The sequence below is a fragment of the Anolis carolinensis genome, unplaced genomic scaffold (assembly GCF_035594765.1).
Source record: "Anolis carolinensis isolate JA03-04 unplaced genomic scaffold, rAnoCar3.1.pri scaffold_14, whole genome shotgun sequence".
Lineage (NCBI taxonomy): Eukaryota > Metazoa > Chordata > Lepidosauria > Squamata > Dactyloidae > Anolis > Anolis carolinensis.
In genome coordinates, this window is record NW_026943825.1 from 11,722,656 (window position 1) to 11,748,585 (window position 25,930).

The 25,930-nt window shown below is 41.6% G+C and overlaps 1 protein-coding gene across 12 annotated transcripts in view; it reads left to right on the plus strand.

Annotated features, from left to right (window-relative positions):
* Positions 1–23: 23 nt before the first annotated feature.
* Positions 24–25,930, plus strand: part of sv2a (synaptic vesicle glycoprotein 2A) — a 114,674-nt gene continuing 88,767 nt past the window's right edge. For all 12 annotated transcript variants that reach the window (XR_010001242.1, XR_010001246.1, XR_010001244.1 and 9 more), the window contains exons 1-2: positions 24–212; positions 17,808–18,607. Coding sequence is in view for 1 of the 12 variants with exons in the window: in XM_062964952.1 (XP_062821022.1) it covers positions 18,019–18,607 (589 nt within the window). In the remaining 11 variants the exon portion in view is untranslated. The remainder of the gene's footprint in view (positions 213–17,807; positions 18,608–25,930) is intronic.

Consider the following 25,930-nt stretch of genomic DNA (forward strand, 5'->3'; position numbering starts at 1 on the left):
CGTGGGTGCCGTGGGTGCCGCCTCGCCTTCTCATCCCCACCATTGGAGGCTGCGGCGCCGAGACCCCTCCTGCTTCTCACTGCTCTTTTCGGCACAACAGCAGGCGGAAGAGGAGGAGGAGGAGGAGGCAGAAGAGAGCAGCAGCCTTTGCAGCAGCCGCATCCTTCCTCCCGAGCATCTTCCACAGCATCCATCCTTGGGTACCACAAGAGGTAAGAACATCGGGATCACCCTGCCCAGTCTCCCTCGGCGAGGCCATTTTGTCCCAGAAAACCTTGGCCTCCCTCCACCTCCATCCTCCCTCCTTGCCTTCTCCTCCACCTCTCCCTCTCCATCCTTCCTTCTTTCTCTTCCTCTCATTCCTCCTTCTCTCCTCCTCCTCGTTCTTTCTTTTTCTCTCCTCTTTCTCCCTCTCATTGCTCCGTCCTTCTCCTTCTCTTCTCCTTGATGTCTCCATCTCCATCATCCCTTCTCTTCCTAACCATTTCTCCATTCCGTCATCCCTCCTTGTCTTCTCCTCCACCTCTCCCTCTCCATCGTTGCTTCTTCCTCTTCCTCTCTCATTGCACCATCCTCCTCCTTCCTCCTTCTTCTCTTCCTCTCCATTTCCCCATCTCCATCATGTTTTCTCTTCCCTTTGATTTTTCCATTCTGCCATCCCTCCTTGTCTTCTCCTTCATCTCTCCCTCTCCATCATTGCTTCTTCCTCATCCTCTCTCATTGCTCTTTCTTTCTCTTCCTTCCTTCCTTCCTTCCTTCCTTCCTTCCTTCCTTCCTTCCTTCCTTCCTTCCTTCCTTCCTTCCTTCCTTCCTTCCTTCCTTCCTTCCTCCCTCCCTCCCTCCCTCCCTCCCTCCCTCCTTCTCTTCCTCTCCATTTCCCCATCTCCATCATCCCTTCTCTTCCTATCTATTTCTCCATTCTGCCATCCCTCCTTGTCTTCTCCTTCACCTCTTCCTCTCCATCATTGCTTCTTCCTCATCCTCTCTCATTGCTCTTTCTTTCCCTTCCTTCCTTCCTTCCTTCCTTCCTTCCTTCCTTCCTTCCTCCTTCTCTTCCTCTCCATTTCCCCATCTCCATCATCCCTTCTCTTCCTATCTATTTCTCCATTCTGTCATCCCTCCTTGTCTTCTCCTTCACCTCTTCCTCTCCATCATTGCTTCTTCCTCATCCTCTCTCATTGCTCTTTCTTTCCCTTCCTTCCTTCCTTCCTTCCTTCCTTCCTTCCTTCCTTCCTTCCTTCCTCCCTCCCTCCTTCTCTTCCTCTCCATTTCCCCATCTCCATCATCCCTTCTCTTCCTATCTATTTCTCCATTCTGCCATCCCTCCTTGTCTTCTCCTTCACCTCTTCCTCTCCATCATTGCTTCTTCCTCATCCTCTCTCATTGCTCTTTCTTTCCCTTCCTTCCTTCCTTCCTTCCTTCCTTCCTTCCTTCCTTCCTTCCTTCCTCCTTCTCTTCCTCTCCATTTCCCCATCTCCATCATCCCTTCTCTTCCTATCTATTTCTCCATTCTGCCATCCCTCCTTGTCTTCTCCTTCACCTCTTCCTCTCCATCATTGCTTCTTCCTCATCCTCTCTCATTGCTCTTTCTTTCCCTTCCTTCCTTCCTTCCTTCCTTCCTTCCTTCCTTCCTTCCTTCCTTCCTTCCTCCTTCTCTTCCTCTCCATTTCCCCATCTCCATCATCCCTTCTCTTCCTATCTATTTCTCCATTCTGTCATCCCTCCTTGTCTTCTCCTTCACCTCTCATTCTCCATCATTACTTCTTCCTCTTTCTCTCTCTCTTTGCTCCATCCTCCTCCTTCCTCCTTCTTCTCTTCCTCTCCATTTCCGAATCCCCATCATGTTTTCTCTTCCCTTTGATTTCTCCATTCTGCCATCCCTCCTTGCCTTCTCCTTCACCTCTCCATCATTGCTTCTTCCTCTTTCTCTCTCATTGCTTCTTCTTTCCTTCCTTCCTTCTTTCTCTTTCTTTCTTCCTCCTTCTCTTCCTCTCCATTTCCGAATCTCCATCATCCTTTCTCTTCCTATCTATTTCTCCATTCTGCCATCCCTCCTTGTCTTCTCCTCCACCTCTCAATCTCCATCATTGCTTCTTCCTCTTCCTCTCTCATTGCTTGCTTGCTTGCTTTCTTTCTTTCTTTTCCTTCTTTCTTTCTTTCTTTCTTTCTTTCTTTCTTTCTTTCTTTCTTTCTTTCTTTCTTTCTTTCTTTCTTTCTTTCTTTCCTTCCTTCCTTCCTTCCTTCCTTCCTTCCTTCCTTCCTTCCTTCCTTCTTCCTCCTTCTCTTCCTCTCCATTTCCAAATCTCCATCATGTTTTCTCTTCCCTTTGATTTCTCCATCTCCACCATCCCTCTTCCCTTCCTCTTTCTCCATCCTCCTCTTCCTTCGTCCTTCTCTCCTCCTCCTCATTCTTTCTCTTTTTCTCTTCTTTCTCTCTGTCATTGCTCCATCCTTCTCCTTCTCTTCCCCATCTCCATCATCCCTTCTCTTCTTATCCATTTCATCTCCATCATTGCTTCTTCCTCTTTCTCTCTCATTGCTCCATCTTCCTTCCTTTCCTTTCCTTTCCTTTCCTTCCTTCTTCCTTTCCTTTTCCTTTTCCTTCTCTTCCTCTCCATTTCTCAATTCCGTCATCCCTCCTTGTCTTCTCCTTCACCTCTCTATCTCCATCATTGCTTCTTCCTCTTTCTCCCTCTCGTTGCTCCATCCTTATCCTTTTTTCTCCTTCTTTTCCTCTCCATTTCTCCATCTCATCATCCCTCCTTTTCTTCCTATTTCTCCATCTCCATCATCCCTCTTCTTCTTCTTGATTTTTCCATTTCCATCATCCCTCCTCTTCCCTTCCTTTCTCTCTCATTGCTCCATCCTTCTTCTTCTTCCCCTTGATGTCTCCATCTCCATCATCCCTTCTCTTCCTATCCATTTCCCCATCTCCATCATTACTTCTTCCTCTTTCTCTCTCATTGCTCTCTTCTTTCCTTCCTTCCTCCTTCCTCCCTCCCTCCCTCCCTCCCTCCCTTCCTTCCTTCCTTCCTTCCTTCCTTCCTTCCTTCCTTCCTTCCTTCCTTCCTTCCTTCCTTCCTTCCTTCTTTCCTCCCTCTCTCCCTCCCTCCCTTCTTCTCTTCCTCTCCATTTCCCCATCTCCATCATTACTTCTTCCTCTTTCTCTCTCATTGCTCTCTTCTTCCCTCCCTCCCTCCCTCCCTCCCTCCCTTCCTTCCTTCCTTCCTTCCTTCCTTCCTTCCTTCTTTCCTCCCTCTCTCCCTCCCTCCCTCCTTCTCTTCCTCTCCATTTCCCCATCTCCATCATCCCTTCTCTTCCTATCCATTTCTCCATTCTGTCATCCCTCCTTGTCTCCTCCTCCACCTCTCCCTCTCCATCATTGCTCCTTCTTTCTTTCTTTCTTTCTTTCTTTCTTCCTTCTTCTCTTCCTCTCCATTTCCGAATCCCCATCATGTTTTCTCTTCCCTTTGATTTCTCCATTCTGTCATGCCTCTTCCCTTCCTCTTTCTCTCTCTCTTTGCTCCATCCTCCTCTTCCTTCGTCCTTCTCTTCTCCTCTGTTTCCTCCTTCCTTGTTCTTTCTCTTTTCCTATTTATTTATTTATTGTATGGTTACATGTGTTTTTTTTAATATTTGTATAGAATGTATCCAGGTCTTTTCGAGCCTGCTTGTTTGGCTTGGTACTTTGATATGGCCTAAGGGCTAATCAATAAAATGTTCTTCTTCTTTTCCTCTTCTTTCTCCCTCTCATCGCTCCGTCCTTCTCCTTCTCTTCTCCTTGATGTCTCCATCATCCCTTCTCTTCCTATCCATTTCTCCATTCCGTCATCCCTCCTTGTCTTCTCCTCCACCTCTCCATCTCCATCCTTGCTTCTTTCTCTTTCCCCCTCTCATTGCTCCTTCCTTCTCCTTGTTCCTCCGTCTCTTCTGCTCTATTTTCCCATCTCCATCATCCCTTCTCGTCCTATTTCTCCATCTCCATCTTCCTTTCCTCTTTCTCTCTCTTTGCTCCATCTTCCTCTTCCTTCCTCCTTGTCTTCCTCTCCGTTTCCTCATTTCTTCCTCCTTCCTTTTTCCTTCCCTTTCTCTCTCTCTCTGCTCCATCCTTCTCCTCCTTCTCTTCCCTTCAGGGTGACAGGGCAGGCTATAAATAAAGCATTATTATTATTATTATTATTATTATTATTATTATTATTATTATTATTGACACAACAACATAGTATGACACAGCAAACAAGATAGATATGCTGGACATTATTATTATTATTATTATTATTATTATTATTATTATTATTATTATTATTATTATTTTATTATGACACAGCAAACAAGATAGATATGCTGGATATTATTATTATTATTATTATTATTATTATTATTATTATTATTATTATTATTATGTTCTTCTATCTCTATCATCCCTTCTTCTCCCTTCTTCCCTTCCATCCTTCTTCTTCTCTTTCTTTTCTTCCTCTCCCTTTTTTCCACCCTTCATCTTCCACCTTCCCTTCCATCTTCCTTTCTTCTCTTCCTTTTCGTCTCTCCATCTCCATCATCCCTTCTCCTTCTTCCTTCTTCTCTTCCCCCTCTCCGTCATCCCTCCTTCTCTCTCTCTGCTCCTCTTTCTTCTTCCTTTTCTGCCCCTCCATCTCATCCCTTCTTCCTCTTTTTTCCTCCTCTTTCTCCCTCTCTTCCTCTCCCTTTTCTCCACCCTTTCCCTTCCACCTTCTCTTCCATATCTCCATGATGCTTTCTTCTCTTCCTTTCTGTCTCTCCATCATCCGTTCACCATCCTTCTCTTCCTCTCTTCTCCATCTTTCTCTTCCTTCTTCCACCTTCTCTTCTTCTCCATCTCCCCATCATCCTTCCTCCCTTCTTCTCTTCCTTTCTGTCTCTACATCATCATCCTTTCATCATCTTTCTCATCCACTCTTCTCTCCGTCCTTCTCCTTCTTCCACCTTGTCTTCTTCTCTGTCTCACTATCATTTCTTCTTTCTTCTTCCTTTCCATCTCTCCACCATTGCCCTTCTCTTCCTCTCCTCTTCTCTCCATCTTTCTCCTCCTTCTTTCACCTTCTCTTCTCCATCTCACAATCATCCTTCCTCCCTTCTTCTCTTCCTTTCCATCTCTCTATCATCATCCTTTCATAATCCTTCTCTTCCTCTCTTCTCTCCATCCTTCTCCTTCTTCCACCTTTGATTCTTCTCTGTCTCTCCATCACCCTTCTCTTCATATCCATCTCTCCATCCTCATCCTTCTCTTCCTCTCTTCTCTCATCCTTCTCCTTCTTCCACCTTCTCTTCTTCTCCGTCCCCCCATCCTCCCTTCTTCCTTCTTCTCTTCCTTTCCATCTCTCCATCATCATCCTTCTCTTTCTCTCCTCTTCCTCTTCTCTCCATCCTTCTCCTTCTTCCACCTTCTCTTCCTCTCCATCCTTCTCCTTCCACTTTCCCTTCCATCTCTTCCTCATCTGATGTTCCTTCTTCTCTTCCTTTCCATCTGTCCATCATCATCCTTTCATTGCCCTTCTCTTCCTCTCTCCATCCTTCTTCTTCCACCTTCTCTTCTTCTCTGACTCCCCATCATCCTTTCTCCATTCTCTTCCTTTCCATCTGTCCATCATCATCCTTTATTAATCCTTCTCTTCCTCTCCTCTTCTCTCCATCCTTCTCCTTCTTCCACCTTTACTTTTCCTTCTCTTCCTTTGTCCATCATCATCCTTTCATCGCCCTTCTTTTTCCTCTCCTCTCCTCTCCATTCTTCTCCTTCTTCTTCCACCTTCTCTTCTCCATCTTTCCATCATCCCTTCTTCCTTTTTGTCATCTTCTCCATCTCCATCATCTCTTTATCATCATCCTTCTCTTCCTCTCCTCTTCTCTCCATCCTTCTCCTTCTTCCACCTTCTCTTCTTATCCCTCATCTCTTCTTCTTTCCTCTCTTCCTTTCCATCTCTCTATCACAATCTTTTCATCACCCTTCTCTCCATCCTTCTCCTTCTTCCACTTCAACTTTCTCTCTTCTTCTCTTCCTTTCCATCTGTCCATCATCATCCTTTCATCATCCTTCTCTTCCTCTCCTCTTCCTCTCTTCTTCATCCTTCTCCTTCCACCTTCTCTTCTTCTCCATCTCTCCATCTCCATCATCCTTCCCTTCTCTTACCTTTTCCTCTCCTTTTTTCCATCCTTCTCCTTCCACCTTCCATCTCTCCATCATCCCTTCTTCTCTTCCTTTCCATCTGTCCATCATCATCCTTTCATCGTCCTTCTCTTCCTCTCTTCTTCATCCTTCTCCTTCCACCTTCTCTTCTTCTCTGTCTCTCCATCTCCATCATCCTTCTCTTCTCTTCCCTTTTCCTCTCCTTCTTTTCTCCATCCTTCTCCTTCCACCTTCTGCTCCTTCTCTCCATTTCTTTCATCTCTTCTCCCTTCATCGCTCTTTCTCTGCCTGTCTTTCTCCTCCATCCTTCTCAAATGCATCTTTCCTTCTGGGTTTCGCTGCAGACAATCTCTCGAGGTTGTTTTTCTCATGAATGCAGAGACATATATAATACATATAGATATATATGTATGTTTTTATCCTTTACAATTTTATCTTGTAAATCGCCTAGAGCATCTTGGATGGAGGGTGATTAATAAGTAATTAAATGATGATGATGATGATGATGATGATGATGATGATGATATATATGCCATTGCTCAATGTGTTTATTGAAGACCATCAATTTATTTATCTATTCTATCCATCTATCTATCTCAAAATGCCCAAGGACGTTTGACATTTTCAGCCGCTCCAAAGGCAGGTCACGGCACTTTCATCGGGGACGATGGGTTTTCTTAGCTTATCGTCTTCCTTTATTTCCCCCCTTTTTAATTTTCAAGCTTAGCTCTTCCCTGCTGGCTTTGCCAAAGCCCTATATATCATAATACAAATGAATAATAATAATAATAATAATAATAATAATAATAATAATAATAATAATATAATACAGTCCTAGACACTTGGGAAGTGTTTGACTTGTGATTTTGTGATATGAAATCCAGCATATCTATCTTGTTTTCTGTGTCATAATAAAATAATAATAATAATAATAATAATAATAATAATAATAATAATATAATACAGTCCTAGACACTTGGGAAGTGTTCGACTTGTGATTTTGTGATATGAAATCCAGCATATCTATCTTGTTTGCTGTGTCATAATAATAATAATAATAATAATAATAATAATAATAATAATAATATAATACAGTCCTAGACACTTGGGAAGTGTTCGACTTGTGATTTTGTGATATAAAATCCAGCATATCTATCTTGTTTGCTGTGTCATAATAAAATAATAATAATAATAATAATAATAATAATAATAATAATATAATACAGTCCTAGACACTTGGGAAGTGTTCGACTTGTGATTTTGTGATATGAAATCCAGCATATCTATCTTGTTTGCTGTGTCATAATAAAATAATAATAATAATAATAATAATAATAATAATAATAATATAATACAGTCCTAGACACTTGGGAAGTGTTCGACTTGTGATTTTGTGATATGAAATCCAGCATATCTATCTTGTTTGCTGTGTCATAATAATAATAATAATAATAATAATAATAATAATAATAATAATAATATAATACAGTCCTAGACACTTGGGAAGTGTTCGACTTGTGATTTTGTGATATGAAATCCAGCATATCTATCTTGTTTGCTGTGTCATAATAATAATAATAATAATAATAATAATAATAATAATAATAATAATATAATACAGTCCTAGACACTTGGGAAGTGTTCGACTTGTGATTTTGTGATATGAAATCCAGCATATCTATCTTGTTTTCTGTGTTATAATAAAATAATAATAATAACAATTATTATTATATCGTGAGGATGGCGATATAATAATATAATATATATATATTATTGATAAATCAGAGGGACATAAATCTATACAGTTGTAGTCTCGGAGATCCCAAAAATGACCTTGGAAGGCTGGCCTTGCCTTTGCTTTTGCATTTCGCTCTCGGGCGTTTGATGCTTGACCCTTGGATTTCGAAAAAGGAATCTCCCTTCGGGGTCCGGCAGTGCATTCGAAGGGGGGCAAATGGGTTGTTTTTTTTGCTTCCGATGCACAATGTTATGCTTTGAGTGACGGCAGAAGGAAATGGGGGGTCTCGGCACTGAGCAAATCCTGTTTTGAATGCAACAACAAGCACCATCTTTTGCGCCAGATGCATTCTGGATGGCAGTCTCCTGAGGTTGCTTCCCTGCTATATGTAGGTTTGCAAAAATACACCCAAGGACGTTTGATGTTTCGGCAGCTGGAGATGCAGATTGCGTCTGTCCGAGGAAGTGGATCTCTATTATTGTTATTGTTGTTGTTATTATTATTTTTATCATCAGTATTATTTTATTATTAATATGTATAATTATATACCCATCATCACATTATTATTATTATTATTATTATTATATTTTATCATCAGTATTATAATATTATTAATAATACATTAATAACATATATAAAGAATTATTTCACCATCATCACATTATTATTATTATTATTATTATATCATCATCAGTAATAAAACATACGTTGATTTGTATTCAATTTATGTATAAACAGAGGTTGTGTGTTGCGCTAATATACAAGCTCTAGTAAAGATAAAGGTTTCCCCTGACGTTAAGTAATTATTTCACCATCATCACCTTATTATTATTATTATTATTATTTTATCATCAGTAATATATTCCTATTAATAATAAATTAATAATATATATAATATAATTATATCCCCATCATCACATTATTATTATTATTATTATTATTATTATTATTATATTTTGTCATCAGTATTATAATATTATTAAAACTACATTAATAATATATATAAAGAATTATTTCACCATCATCACCTTATTATTATTATTATTTTATCATCAGTAATATATTCCTATTAATAATACATTAATAATATATATAATATAATTATATCGCCATCCTCACCTTATTATTATTATTTATCATCAGTAATATATTCCTATTAATAATACATTAATAATATATAATATAATTATATTACCATCATCACATTATTATTATTTTATCAGTATTATATTATCATTATTATTATTAATAAAAAGACATTATTAGTATATATAATATATTATATCACCATCACCATATTTTATTATTATTATTATTATTATTATTATTATTATTATATCATCAGTGTCATGTTAATAAAATATATTAATATATATAATTATTATATCAACATCAGTATCATATTATTTTATTATTTCATGAGTATTATATTAATAATAATATATGTGAGTTTTCTGGACTGTCTGGCCATGTTCCAGAAACATTCTCTCCTGACATTTCACCCACAACTATGGCAGGCATCCTCAGACGTTGTGAGGTCTGTTTCAATTGGCATTGAATGGCCTTGCAGCTTCAAGGCCTGGCTGTTTCCTGCCTGGGGGAATCCTTTGTTGGGAGGTGCGTTGGGAACAAGGCAAGCGGGGTTTATATATTTGTGGTATGTCCAAAAGTGAGAGAAAGAATTTGCTTTCTGAGGCAAGTGTTGATGGCCTTGCAGCTTCAAAGCCTGGCTGCTTCCTGCCTGGGGGAATCCTTTGTTGGGAGGTGTTAGCTGGCCCTGATTGTTTCCTAACTGAAATTCTGCTGTTTTCGGAGTTTTATTCTTTAATTACTGTCCTGATTTTAGTTTTAAAATAGTTGGAGCCAAAATATATCATTAAAGGGAAGAAGTTATAGTTCTTGGATTGCAGGTGAACTATATATTTCCTACAACTCCTGTAAATGAGAGTTTATAGGTTCAGTAGGTTCAGTTGCTGCTCAATTCAATGCCATAGAAAAGGATAGGAAAGGGTTAAGGGAGAGGCAGTGGGCGGAGTCATGCAAATTCCACACCAATGAAGAGAGTCAGAAACACTGGGGTGTCTGTGGTGGAGGAAAAACAGAACATTTAGGATGAAATTGTCCTTTTTATTATGGGTTGTGAGCAATGTGGTGTCTGTGGAGGAGATTGGCAGGGCTCTTGGACATGTTCACGGCGCTCGCCATAACCTGCAATGTCATTGGAAGGAAGGCCATTGGTGTCTCCAACCATGTTTGCTTTCCAAGAATTCTCTGTCTCTTAAGCCAGGGATTCTACGAATGGAAAAGCTTGCATCGGTCAACCGAAGCAAAATGATGGTTCCTGAGCGCGTGCAGAGTTCCTCCCCAGCAGGACCCTCGGCGGCTCCGAGCTTTGACAGATAAGATGGAGCTCGGAAATCGCTCGAGTGGAGGCTAAATTGGGTTGATCCATAGGCTATAAATAGCCCCATCAGCCACTTATCTATTTTTGACGGATGGCCCTTTTCAGCGCAGTGTGCAAAGGCAGGGACTGAGACCGGGATCCGTCGGCGGGTTTTATTTTTCGTCACACTTCTGCCAAAACCGCTTTCTGCTTTTCCCCTTTTCGTTCACCTTGATTTGTGTTATGGTCATCTGCTCACATCTATCCATCCATCCATCCATCTCTATCTATCTCTATTATCTATCTGTCTGCCCGTCTGTCTGTCTATGTATCTATCAATCTCTATCTATCTATCTATCTATCTATCTATCTATCTATCTATCTATCTATCTATCTATCTATCTATCTATCTTTATATCTATCTATCTTTCTATCTATCTATCTTTATATCTATCTATCTATCTTTATATCTATCTATCTTTATATCTATCTATCTTTATATCTATCTATCTATCTATCTATCTATCTATCTATCTATCTTTATATCTATCTTTATATCTATCTATCTTTATATCTATCTATCTTTATATCTATCTATCTATCTATCTATCTATCTATCCATCTATCCATCTATCTATCTCTATCTATGTATGTGTCTATCAATCATTCTATCTGTCCATCCATCCATCCATCTATCTATCAATCATCTATCTATCCATCTATCTCTAGCTCTATCTATCTATCTGTCTATCAATCGATCTATCCATCCAGCTATCTATCTCTCATCTATCTCTCATCTATCTATCTATCTATCTATCTATCTATCTATCTATCTTTCTGTCAATCAATCAATCTATCTATCTATCAATCGATCTATCCATCCAGCTATCTATCTCTCATTTATCTATCATCTATCTATCTATCTATCTATCTATCTATCTATCTATCTATCTATCTATCTGTCAATCTATCTATCTATCTACCTATCTATCAATCTATCCATCCATCCATCCATCCATCCATCTATCTATCAATCTATCTATCTATCCATCCATCTATCTATCAATCATCTATCTATCTATCTATCTATCTATCTATCTATCCATCCATCCATCTATCAATCTATCATCTATCTATCTATCTATCTATCTATCTATCTATCTATCTATCTATCTATCTGTCTGTCTGTCTATCTGTCTTTCTATATATCTATCCATCTATCAGTCTGTCTGTCTGTCCGTCCATCCATCCATCCATCCATCCATCCATCCATCCATCCATCCATCCATCCATCTATCTATCTATCTATCTATCTATCTATCTATCTATCTATCCATCTATCTATCTATCTATCATCTATCTTAAGCGATATTACTGATAGATAAAACATAGTATTTAGATAAACTATCAATAATAATAGTTTATCTATCAATAAATTATCACATCCATTCATTCTCTGTCTATAGCTATCAATAATAATAGTTCATTTCTATCTATAGTTCATTTCTAATAGTTCTTTTCTATCTATATCTACCTATCTATCATCTATCTATCATCTATCTATCATCTATTGTAATCAATATTACTGATAGATAAACTATAGTATAGATAAACTATCAATAATAATAGTTTATCTATCAATAAATTATCATTTCTATCTATATCATCTGTCATCTGTCTATCTGTAGCTGTCTATCAATCATTGATTTATTTTCTGTCTATAGCTATCTATCAATCTATCTATCTTAATTGATATTACTGACAGATAAACTATATTATTGATAGATAAACTATCAATAATAATAGTTTATTTATCAATAAACTATCGTCTCTATCTATCTCTGTCTATACCATTTGTCATCTGTCTATCTGTTGCTGTCTATCAATCATTCATCCATTATCTGTCTATAGCTATCAATAATAAGAGTTCATCTATCAATAAACTATCATCCCTATCTATCTATCTATCTATCTATCTATCTATCTATCTATCTATCTATCTAATCATCTGTCATCTATCTGTTACTGCCTATCAATCATTCATCCATTATCTGTCTATAGCCATCTATCAATAATAGTTCATCAATAAACTATCATATCTATCTATCTATCTATCTATCTATCTATCTATCTATCTATCTATCTATATCATCTCATCTGTAGCTGTCTATCAGTCATTGATCAATTCTCTGTTTATAGCTATCTATCAATAATAATAGTTTATCTATAAAGTATCATCTCTATCATCTATCTGTCTGTTTCTATCTGTCTGTCTCTAGCTATCTATCAATTGTCAATCCATTATCAGTCTTTAGCTATCTATCATTGATTTATGATCTGGTTATAGGTATCTATCAATAATCTATAGCTATCATCTCTATCAATATCTATCTCTCTGTCTATAGCTATCAATCATCAATCCATTATCTGTCTATGAGTGATCCATTATCGGTTTATAGCTATCAATAATCATATCTATTGCTATCATATCTATCTATTAGTCTATCTATCTATCTATCTATCTATCTATCTATCTATCTATCTATATCTATCAGTCTATCTATCTATCTATCTATCTATCAGTATATCTATCGCTATCTATCAATCATCAATCCATTATCTGTCTATAACTGATTCTTTATATGGCTATATCTACATAGTCTATCATATATATCTGTTATCTATCTCTATCTTTCTTTAGCCCGCTGTCAATCATTGATCCATTGACTATAGCCATATACAAATCATCTATCATCTCTATTGTCTGTCTGTCTATAGTTATCGATCATTGATCCATTATCTGTCTTGTATCATCATCATCATCATCATCATCTATCATTGATCCATTATCTGACTATATATCTTTATCATCTATATCTATGATATTTCCATGCTCTCTGTCAATCATTGATCCATTGTCTGTTTATCTATCTGTCAATCATCTATTTATATCATCTATCGATAGATAGAGGTGTGCATATGTATGTATGTGTGTATGTATGTATGTATGTGCTGTTATGAATTGGACTGGATTCCTAGAAAGGTGTTCTCTAGAAATCCTCCATCATGATCGGAGGAAATGGACCGTAGGGTCACACTGGAGGACAAGGAGATGCCTAGAGACGGCATCTCTCCTAATCAAATTGGAAACTCATTCAGTCTGGAAATGTCAAAAAGCACAAATATGGAGGAATGACTGTATATACCAGGGGTCCCCAAACTTAAGAGCCCTCCAAGGTCATTTACCTGGCCCCTGTCCTAAACTTTAGACTTAGGGTTGACCAAAGTCTACGTGGTGTATGGAGGTCTCTTTGCTTACTTATGGCCTTATGAGATAGTCTAGATGGCTTTTGGAGGTCACTTTCCTAACCTATGGTCCTATGAGACCATCTAGATGGCCTTTGGGGGCCCCTATGGTCTTATGAAACCATCTAGATGGTCTTTGAGGGTCCCTTTCCTTATCTATGGTCTTCTGATGACCTAATGAGATCATAAAGATGGCCTTTGAGGGCCCCTACCCTTACTTATGATCTCATGAGACCATCTAGATAGTCTTTGGAGGTCTCTTTCCTTATCTATGGTCTTATGAGATCGTCTAGATGGTCTTTGAAGGTCTCTTTGCTTAGCTACAGCCTTATGAGAATATCTAGATGGCTTTTGGAGGTCACTTTCCTTACCTATGGTCCTATGAGACTGTCTAGATGGCCTTTGAGGGTCCCTTTCCTTACCTATGGTCTTATGAGATCATCTAGATGGTCTTTGGAGGTCTCTTTGCTTACCTATGGTCCTATGAGACCGTCTAGATGGCCTTTGAGGGTCCCTTTCCTTACCTATGGTCTTATGAGATCATCTAGATGGTCTTTGGAGGTCTCTTTGCTTACCTATGGTCCTATGAGACCGTCTAGATGGCCTTTGAGGGTCCCTTTCCTTACCTATGGTCTTATGAAATTGTCTAGATGGTCTTTGAAGGTCTCTTTGCTTAGCTACGGCCTTATGAAACCATCTAGATGGCTTTTGGAGGTCACTTTCCTTACCTATGTTCTTATGAGACCCTCTAGATGGTCTTTGGAGGTCTCTTTGCTTACCTATGGTCTTATGAGACCATCTAGATGGTCTTTGAAGGTCTCTTTGCTTACCTATGGTCTTATGAGATCGTCTAGATGGCCTCTGCGGGTCCCTTTCCTTACCTATGGTCTAATGAGATTGTCTAGATGGTCTTTGGAGGTCTCTTTGCTTACCTATGGTCTTATGAGGTTGTCTAGATGGTCTTTGAAGGTCTCTTTGCTTAGCTATGGCCTTATGAGACCACCTAGATGGTCTTTGGAGGTCTCTTTGCTTACCTATGGTCCTATGAGACTGTCTAGATGGCCTTTGAGGGTCTCTTTCCTTACCTATGGTCTTATGAGATTGTCTAAATGGTCTCTTTGCTTAGTTATGGCCTTTTGAGACCATTTAAATGGCTTTTGGAGGTCTCTTTCCTTACCTATGTTCTTATTAGACCTTCTAGATGGTCTTTGGAGGTCTCTTTGCTTACATATGGCCTTATGAGACCATCTATATGGTCTTTGGAGGTTTCTTTGCTTACCAATGGTTTTATGAGACAATCTAGATGGTCTTTGGAGGTCTCTTTGCTTATTAGACCACCTAAATGGTCTTTGAAGGTATCTTTGTTTACCTATGGTTTTGTGAGACCATCTAGATGGCCTTTGGAGGTCTCTTTCCTTACCTATGGTCTGATGAGACCATCTAGATGGTCTTTGGAGGTCTCTATGGTTATGAGACCATCTAAATGGTCTTTGAAGGTCTCTTTGCTTACCAATGGTATTATGAGACCATCTGGATGGTCTTTGGAGGTCTCTTTGCTTACCTATGGTCTTATGAGACCATCTAGATGGCCTTTGAAGGTCTCTTTGCTTACTTATGGTCTTATGAGACCATCTAGATGGCCTTTGAAGGTCTCTTTGCTTACCTATGGTCTTATGAGACCATCTAGATGGCCTTTGAAGGTCTCTTTGCTTACTTATGGTCTTATGAGACCATCTAGATGGCCTTTGAAGGTCTCTTTGCTTACCTATGGTCTTATGAGACTATCTAGATGGCCTTTGAAGGTCTCTTTGCTTACTTATGGTCTTATGAGACCATCTAGATGGCCTTTGAAGGTCTCTTTGCTTACCTATGGTCTTATGAGACCATCTAGATGGCCTTTGAAGGTCTCTTTGCTTACTTATGGTCTTATGAGACCATCTAGATGGCCTTTGAAGGTCTCTTTGCTTACCTATGGTCTTATGAGACCATCTAGATGGCCTTTGAAGGTCTCTTTGCTTACTTATGGTCTTATGAGACCATCTAGATGGTCTTTGGAGGTCTCTTTGCTTACCTATGGTCTTATGAGACTATCTAGATGGCCTTTGAGGGTCCCTTTCCTTATGATCTTATGAGATCATCTGAGGTCTCTTTGCTTACCTATGGTCTTATGAGGTTGTCTAGATATACACTGTATTTCAAGTCTATGATGCCATTGATTGTAAGAAGCAGACTAATTTCAGTGCCGCCAACAGAAAAAAAATAAGTTTTAATCAGCACTTGGATTCTAAGAGGCACCCCAGATTTTGGAATGTTTATTCTTCCGAAAGGAAGAATATCGGGTAGACACATTAGAAGGACGAGGCATGGCTTGGATGCCACCCGGCAGTAGTTCATGAATAACAAGTCTATTAAAACTCTACGAGAGCATGTTTATGTCTCCCCAGCTGAACCGGGTGCCTTTTCATTGCCGTTAATGGCCCCCTGATTTGTTTCCTCGCCGTTTGGTTCCTCTCGCCATCTGTCTGGCGCTTGGAGATTTTTTAACACACGCCTCTATTGGCACCAGGAACGGATTCAAGGTGCTTGGAAGGAGACATCCTCACGGGTTTTCCGAGCTGTCTGGCCATGTGCCAGAAGCATTCTCTCCTGACGTTTTGCCCACATCTGTAGCAGGCATCCTCAGAGGTGGTGAGGTCTGTTGGAAACTAGGCAGGTGGGGTTTATATATATCTATGGAATAATGTCCAGGGTGGGAGAAAGAAAGAACTCTTGTCTGTTGGAGGCAAGTGCGAATGTTGCAGGCAGGAAGCAGCCAGGCTTTGAACCTGCAAGGCCATTCAGTGCTAATTAAGTGTTCTCAGGGGATTTTAAAGAAACTACAATTCTAACTCAGTTTGGCTTGCTGTGAGTTTTCTGGGCTGTATGACCATGTTCCCGAAGCATTCTCTCCTGACGTTTCGCCTACATCTATGGCAGGCATCCTCAGAGGTTGTGAAGTCTGTTGGAAACTAGGCAAGTGGGGTTTATAGATTTATAGATCCGTGGAATAATGTCAAGGGTGGGAGAAAGAACTCTTGTCTGTTTGAGGCAAGTGTCAACGTTGCCATTGCTCACCTTGATTAGCCTTGAATAGCTTCATCTCCTGGCTTCTTCCTACCTGGGGGCATCCTTTGTTCAGAGTCGTTAGCTGCCCCTGATTGATTCATATCTGGAACTCCTCTGTTTCAGAGTGTTGCTTCTTATTTACTGTTCTGATTTTTCAGTTTTTTAATACGGGTAGCCAGATTTTGTTCATTTTCATGGTTTCCTCCTTTCTGTTGAAGTTGTCCACATGCTTGTGAATTTCAATGGCTTCTCTATGTAATCTGACATGATAGTTGTTGGAGTGGTCCAGTATTTCTGTGTTCTCAAATAATATTCTGTGTCCAGGTTGGTTCATCACGTGCTCTGCTATGGCTGATTTCTCTGCTTGAGTCAGTCTGCAGTGCCTTTCATGTTCTTTCATTCGTGTTTGGGCAATGCTGCGTTTGGTGGTCTTAAAATTTTTAAACAACTCAGCTGGGATCCCGTCGTCTCCTGCTGCCTTGTTGTTAGCAATGCTTCTTAAGACCCATTCAACCTCACTCCTCAGAATGTCTGGTTCTAATTCACTCACCACACCGTCAAAGCTATCCTCGATATTATTATCCTTCCTATACAGATCTTCTGTATAGTCTCGCCACCTTCTCTTGATCTCTTCAGCTTGATCTCTTCAGCTGGGATCCCGTCGTCTCCTGCTGCCTTGTTGTTTATTCATTCAGTCGCTTCCAACTCTTCGTGACCTCATGGACCATCCCACGCCATATTTGTGTTTTCTATATTTGCTGGCACATGGCATGCATCACCTTGACGGCATCATCTTTCAAGATTTTAAACAGTTCAACTGGGATCCCGTCATATCCTGCTGCCTTGTTATTAGCAATGCTTCTTAAGGCCCATTCAACCTCACTCCTCAGAATGTCTGGTTCTAATTCACTCACCACACCGTCAAAGCTGTCCTCTGTGTTATTATCCTTCCTATACAGATCTTCTATGTATTCTCGCCACCTTTTCTTGATCTCTACTATTTTCTTGTCTCTACTATTTTACAATCTCTCCCATATACAAATTGTCCTATATGCCATGTTTGGGGTTTAATGCTTGTAATGATGTCTGGGGTTGTTTTGTGTCATTCTCTGCAGGGCCATATCTGCACCGCCCACCTCTCGGAGACTTTGGCTTCCCCGACGGAGACTGGAAACGGATGGGGGTTGTGGCTCGAAGCCCTCAAAGAAGAGATCCTTCTCCGCAATCCGGAAGTCCACGTTAGCTTAGTAGAGTGGCTGGCAGACCCTCCGAAGCAAGCAAGGAGAAGGCTTCTTTCCACAGCGAGACGTCCCTTGACGGTCCACCATGGATGAAGGCTTCAAAGACCGGACCGCCTTCATCCGCGGGGCGAAGGACATCGCCAAAGAGGTGAAGAAGCACGCCACGAAGAAAGTGGGCAAAGGTGTGGACCGGATGCAGGACGAGTACACCAAGAGGTCCTACACTCGCTTCGAGGAGGACGACGACGACAATGACTACCAGCCCCAGGACGGCTACTACCGTGGGGAACCCTCGGTGGACGACGAAGGCGCCTCCAGCGATGCCACCGAAGGCCACGACGAGGACGACGAGATCTACGAGGGCGAGTACCAGGGCATCCCTCGCAACGACTCCATGAAAGGCGGGGAGCCCTTGACGGCCAACCAGGAGGCGGTGAGCGAGTTCAGGGACTTTGCGGACCTGGAAGGAGAGAAGAAGAAGGAGAAGGAGGAGCTGGCCCAGCAGTACGAGCTCATCCTGCAGGAGTGCGGCCACGGGCGCTTCCAATGGACGCTCTACTTCGTGCTGGGGCTGGCCCTCATGGCCGACGGGGTGGAGATCTTCGTGGTGGGCTTCGTCCTGCCCAGCGCCGAGAAGGACATGTGCCTGTCCGACTCCAACAAAGGCATGCTGGGTAAGTCCCCGGGAAAGGCTGGGCGGGCGTTTGGGCCACAGCTCACTTTCCGCCAATGCACCACCGAAGCATGTCACCATGTCATGTTCTATTCCAATTGTTGTAGATGAAGGGAGAGATAACGCAAGAGAGATCCTTCTGAGAGGCCAAAAAGACTGGTTTATTATTTCAGCTGAGTCTCTGGAAGAGGAATCTCTTCCAAAAAGCAAAACCAGAGAGACGATCAAGGCGTGGACTTGCCTTTTATCCATTTTCAGACAAAGAACATGCTTCTACATACACCTCGTCATTAGTACGTCACTTCACATGCTTACATACATGGACATATGCACAATCAGCATTTTCCTATCTTAAGTACAGTGGAGTCTCACTTATCCAAGCTAAACGGGCCGGCAGAAGCTTGGATAAGCAAATAACTTGGATAATAAGGAGGGATTAAGGAAGAGCCTATTAAACATCAAATTAGGTTATGATTTTACAAATTACGCACCAAAACTTCATGTTATACAATAAATTTGACAGAAAAAGTAGTTCAATACACAGTAATGTTATGCTGTAATTATTGTATTTACGAATTTAGCACCAAAATATCACAATATATTGAAAACATTGACTACAAAAATGGCTTGGATTATCCAGAGGCTTGGATAAGCGAGGCTTGGATAAGTGAGGCTCTACTGTACTCTTAAAAGCGTATAGTAAGTCACAGACACCAAAAGAGAGATCCATCAAGAGGCCACTCTTGACCTGTCAAGCTGTACTAGGAACCAATTCACACTGGAATGTATAGAAAACTGGCCCCCTTCTCCCAGCTTGTGCATCCCTAAAATTTAACACAGAGAGAGTCTGATTTTTCTACATTTCACTGCTTCTAATGTGCATACAATATATATATTTATTTATTTATTTATTTATTACATCATTTCTACCCCGCCCTTCTCACCCATCAAGGGACTCAGGGCAGCTTACAATATACATCGGAAACACAGTTAAAAATCATCCAAGATTAAAAATTACAATAAAAATTAAAATATAAATTAAAAACCAGCATAATTATACATCTAAATATACATTTCAGGTGCATTTTTCATGTCCAGGTGGGGGTCTGTCAATGAGTCATATATTCATATTGCAATTCTGCTGTTACTCATGCTCAAATGCCTGCTCCCATAACCACGTTTTTGTTCTTTTTCGGAAGGACAGGAGGGAGGGAGCTTCCCTAATTTCGTTTGGGAGGGCGTTCCATAGGTGGGGGGCCACCACTGAAAAGGCCCTGTCCCTCGTCCCCGCCAACCGCACCTGTGAGGCTGGCGGGACCGAGAGCAGGGCCTCCCCGGAGGATCTCAAATTCCGTGATGGGACATAGCGGGAGACACGTTCTGACAGGTAAGCTGGGCCAGAACCATTTAGCGCTTTATAGGCTAAAGCCAGCACTTTGAATTGTGCTCGGTAGCAGATCGGCAGCCAGTGGAGCTGACGTAACAGAGGAGTAGTACGCTCCCTGTACGTTGCTCCAGTTAACAGCCTGGCAGCCTCCCGTTGGACTAGTTGAAGCTTCCGAACAGTCTTCAAAGGCAGCCCCACGTAGAGTGCGTTGCAGTAATCTAGTTGGGATGTAACAAGAGCGTGGACCACCGTGGCCAAGTCTGGCTTCCCAAGGTACGGTCGCAGCTGACGCACAAGTTTTCATTGTGCGAAGGCTCCCCTGGCCACCGCCGAGACTTGGGGCTCCAGGCTCAACGATGAGTCCAGGATCACCCCCAGACTGCGAACCTGCGCCTTCAGGGGGAGTGTGACCCCATCCAGCACAGGCTGTAACCCTATGCCCTGTTCGGCCTTCTGACTGACCAGGAGGACCTCTGTCTTGTCTGGATTAAGTTTCAATTTGTTGGCCCTCATCCAGTCTGACACAGCGGCCAAGCACCGGTTCAGGACCTGAACAGCCTCCTTAGTGACAGGTGGGAAGGAGTGACAGAGCTGGACATCATCTGCATACAGATGACACCGGACCCCGAAACTCCGGATGATCTCTCCCAGCGGCTTCATGTAGATGTTAAACAACATGGGGGACAATACAGAGTCCTGCGGGACCCCACAAAACAAAGGTTGTGGGGCCGAGCAGGTGTCCCCCAATGACACCATCTGGGACCGACCCTCCAGGAATGAGTGGAGCCACTGCAGAACAGAACCTCCAAGTCCCATTCCCACGAGGCGTCCCAGAAGGATACCATGATCGACGGTATCGAAGGCCGCTGAGAGGTCCAGCAGAACCAGCAGGGACACACTCCCCCTGTCCAGTTCCTGGCGTAGATCATCCACTAAGGCGACCAAGGCTGTCTCGGTACCATGCCCCGGCCTGAAACCAGACTCTGCCGGATCTAGAAAATCAGTGTCAACCAAGAATCCCTGGAGTTGCGAGGCAACCACACGTTCCATAACTTTGCCCAAGTAGGGGAGATTGGAGATAGGCCGAAAGTTTCCGAATTGAGTGGGGTCCAGTGATGGCTTTTTCAACAGCAGTTTGATCACAGCCAATTTGAGGCTCGCTGGAAATATGCCTTCCCGAAGGGAGGCATTCACCACCACCTTCACCCACTCGGCCAAAACCGGCTTCTCTCACCAGCCAGGATGGGCAGGGGTCCAGGATGCATGTGGTTGGTCTCGCTTCTCCAAGGATCTTGTCTAAAAATCCATATTTTTCAGTTCCTCATCACAATGATGGGCAACCTTTTGTACTTGGTGTGTCAAAATTCACCAAAAAACCTAACATGACTTGGGTGGTGTGTCACTTCAAGAAAAAAACCATAATTTCACAATATATATAGTTTAAATAACAAAAATATATACACTAGAGTCTCACTTATCCAACACTCGCTTATCCAATGTTCTGGATTATCCAACACATTTTTGTAGTCGATGTTTTCAATATATCATGATATTTTGGTGCTAAATTTGTAAATACAGTAACATTACTGCGTATTGAACTACTTTTTCTGTCAAATTTGTTGTATAACATGATGTTTTGGTGCTTAATTTGTAAAATCATAAGCCAATTTGATGTTTAATAGGCTTTTCCTTAATCCCTCCTTATTATCCAACATATTTGCTTATCCAACATTCTGCCGGCCCATTTATGTTGGATAAGTGAGACTCTTCTGTATTTATGTTCCACCCTTCTTTCTCAAAGCCTTGCAAAGCTAAGCTCCCATGACCCAATAGCATTGAACCAAGGCAGTTAAAGTGGAGAAGGGTGGGGTAGAAATATCGGAAATAAATAAATAAATTCTGCAGCATAGATTTATTTATTTATCGTATCAGAAGCGATAAATAAATAAATGCAGTTGTAATGCATTTAAAAAACACAAACAAAGTTAAAAACTTGGCATGATAATAAATGTCCTTTGACCAAAAGCTTGCCACTTGGAGTGCCTCTGCTGTCAGTCACCACTGGGACCACTTTTACTGGCTTGTGCCAGATTATTGTTGTTATTTTATTATGACACAGCAAACAAGATAGATATACTGGATTTCGTATCACAAAATCACAAGTCGAACACTTCCCAAGTGTCTAGGACTGTGTGATGTGTTTTCGGATGATGCTTGCAGATCCCAGTCGGGTGGCCTTTTGCAGTTGGCAGATCGTGATTTTGTCAATGTCTGTTGTTTCCAAATGCCGGCTGAGATCTTTTGGCACAGCACCCAATGTGCCCATCACCACCGGGACCACCTGCACTGGTTTCTGCCAGAGTCTTTGAAGTTCAATCTTGACGTCCCGATAGCGGCTGAGTTTTTCCTGTTGTTATCAGCCGCTATCAGGACCTCAATAATATAATAATAATAATAATAATAATAATAATAATAATAATAATAATAATAATAATAAAATGACAACAACACCAACAATAATTTTTTGCCCAACTATAGAATCATAGAGTTGGAACAGACCTGGTGGGCCATCCAGTCCAACCCTATTCTGTCAAGAAGCAGGAAATTCACATTCAAAGCACCCCCGACAGATGGCCATCCAGCCTCTGCTTAAAAGCCTCCACCACACTCTGGGGTAGAGAGTTCCACTGCTGAACAGCTTGCACAGTGAGGAAGTTCTTCCCAATGTTCAATGATAATCAAGGGATGTTTATTTATTGTGTCTGAAGCAAATTGAGGATACAGTTATAATGTATTTAAAAACAAAAACAAAGTTCAAAACTTGGCATGATACTAAATGTCCTTTGACCAGAAACTGGCCACTTGGAGTGCTTCTGGTGTCACTGTGAGAAGGTCCTCGATTGTGCATTTGGCAGGGCTCAGACTGCATTGTAGTCCGTGGTCTGTGGTTTGCTCTTCTCCACATTCGCATGTCGTGGACTCCACTTTGTGGCCCCATTTCCTAACATTGGTTCTGCATCTCATGGCGTTCAGCGCCTTCCAAGTCGCCCAGTCTTCTCTGTGCCCAGGAGGGAGTTTCTCATCCAGTATCATCCACTGATTGAGGTTCTGGGTTTTAGCCTGCTACTTTTGGACTCTCGCTTGCTGAGGTGTTCCTGCAAGTATCTCTTTAGATCACTGGTTCCCAACCTGTGAGTCCCCAGATGTTTTGGATTTCAACTCCCAGAAATCCTAACAGCTGGTAAACTGGCTGGGATTTCTGGGAGTTATAGGTCTAAACACCTGGGGACTCACAGGTTGAGAACCACTGCTGTAGATCTTAGAAAACCTTTTCTTGATTTAAGGCTTTGTTGTGATATCCGAACAGAGGATGGGCTGGAGATGTCACTGCCTTGGACCTTTCATTGCTGGCTGACACTTCCCAACGGATGTCATGTAGTGCAATACTGGCCAAGCAGTATAATTTCTCCAGGTGTGGGGCATAGACATCCTGTGATAATGTGTCATGTCTCATTAAGAGCCACATCCACTGTTTTAACGTAGTGAGATGTATTCCACACTGGACATGTGTATTCAGTTGAGGAGTGCTGGTAGCTTTGCAGGGGGGTGGTGGTGGTGGAAGTTTTGGAGTCGAAAAGCGAGAAGGTAAGGGGAGTGCTGGTGGCTCCGCTGGCGGGGAGGGGGGTAGAAAAGTTTGTTGTCGATAGGTAGTTTGTGAGGGGATATGGCCTTCCGTTTTAGTCCCTTTTCCCTATCTTGGTCCTCCTCAGAAGCGGCAGTTTTTGGAAGATGTCAGTGGTGTCTGTGGCGGGAAATGGATTGCGCCGTTGAAGGGAGGGGTAGGGTTGTGCTTTCTGCGCTCGTGCTGGCCTTTAGCGCAGGCGCAGATGGGGCGTTCCAGTTTTTGGGGGTTTTTAGGCCCCATGGAGGTTGGGGATGTCTAGTTTTGTTGTATGAACGTAGAAACGTGGATGATGGGTTCTGCTGTCAATTTTTGAGGTTGGGGAGCCTTTAGTTTTGTTGTTTTGCCTGGTGGAGCGATGCCATTCTCCTTTTATATATATACTAGCTGTGTCCGGCCACGCGTTGCTGTGGCTAGGACTTAATTTTTCTTTTCTTTTTGTTGTATGAACGTAGAGGCGTGGGTGAGAGGTTGTGCTGTCAATATTCGAGGTTGTGGGGCATTTAGTTTAGTTGTTTTGTCTGGTGCCGTGATTCCATTACCCTTTTATAGATAGATAGATAGATAGATAGATAGATAGATAGATAGATAGATAGATAGATAGATGAAACACGTAACCAAAGGGAAGCCCTTTCTCTGTGGAGCGGTTTCCCTTTCTCAAAGAAAAAGAAGGAGCATATTTCCCTCATAACCCCAAATTAACCTTCGCACAAGGGCTGGGCTTTACGTATGCCGCACTGAATTGTATTTTCCTGCTCGCTTTTCCTCTTTGAAGCCCTAGAAAAACCCCAAAGGGGAGCTGGGAACCGCGATAATGAGCTCCGCACACCCACGGCCTCTTGGAAAGGGAACAAATGGGGCGTCCCCAGCGCCGAATCTAGGCAGCCCTGGATAAAAACTCACATTCTCCAACCTCAGAATCCTTTGTGTGCTTCTCCTAGGCCTTTTTTTATTGATAACCATCAGCCGCAGAAGGTTATAATTGGGGTTTGTTGTTAATAAAGGGCTGAGAGTGTGTTGGGTTTCAAACCCAGGAATCAAGACCTCAAACAGTTTCTTCCTAATGGCTCATTTAATGATCATTTCAATGGCTGTTTTGAATGATTCTGAACAGATAGAGTTTCATCTATGCTGACGATCATGCCATCACCACCCAAGCAGGGAATTTTGAAGATGGGTTTGAAAGACAACAGACAACAGGAGCTGTTTTCATAGATGCTCTAAATCATCTCCTCCTGAAAAAACGTATAATATCACAAAGGCTGACCACCTTACCCGCTTCAAAGGAAATCTGCTACAAAACAGGAGCTTTTTTGTTGAGTTCCAGGTTTGTGATCCCAGCAGTTCTTTGCTGCTGGGAGGTAGTACTTGAGGCATAAGTTCCAATGGATCATTTGGGCCACATGGTTGTGCCTCTGTTTGTAGTCTGTCTGTGCGATTTTCTTACAGCAGCTGAGGATATGATCCATGGTTTCGTCGGTTTCCTTGCACAGTCTGCATTTTGGGTCATCAGCTGATTTTTCGATCTTGGCCTGAATTGCCTTTGTCCTGATGTCTTGCTCCTGGGCTGCAAGGATCAGGCCTTCTGTCTCCTTCTTCAGGGTCCCATTCGTGAGCCAGAGCCAGGTCTTCTCCTTATCAGCTTTTCCTTCAATTTTGTCAAGGAACTTTCCATGCAATGTTTTGTTGTGCCAGCTGTCAGCTCTAGTTTGTAGTGTGGTTTTCTTGTACTGTTTTTTTGTCTGCTGTGCTTTGAGGAGTTTCTGATTTTTGACTTCAATCAAAGCAGGTTCTTCACTTATAATAATAATAATAATAATATAATAATTATTATATTATATATTAAAATAATAATTATAATATTATTATTATTATTATTATTATTATTATTATTATTATTATTACTACCATGAATGGTTTAAAGCAATAATAATAAGAAGAATAATAAGAATGATGATGATGATGCAACATTTATTTTGTATGTTATTTCATAAGCTTTCGTTCAGAAGCCTTAAGAGAAGGAGACACAAGCAGTTTAAAGCTTTTTTTTTTTCGTGTCAGGAGCAACCGGAGTTGCTTCTGGAGTGAGAGAATTGGCCGTCTGCAAGGACATTGCCCAGGGGACGCCCGGATGTTTTGATGTCTTTACCATCCTTGTGGGAGGCTTCTCTCATGTCCCCGCATGGAGCTGGAGCTGATAGAAGGAGCTCATCCGCTCTCTCCCCTGGTTGGATTCGAACCTGGCAGCCTTCAGG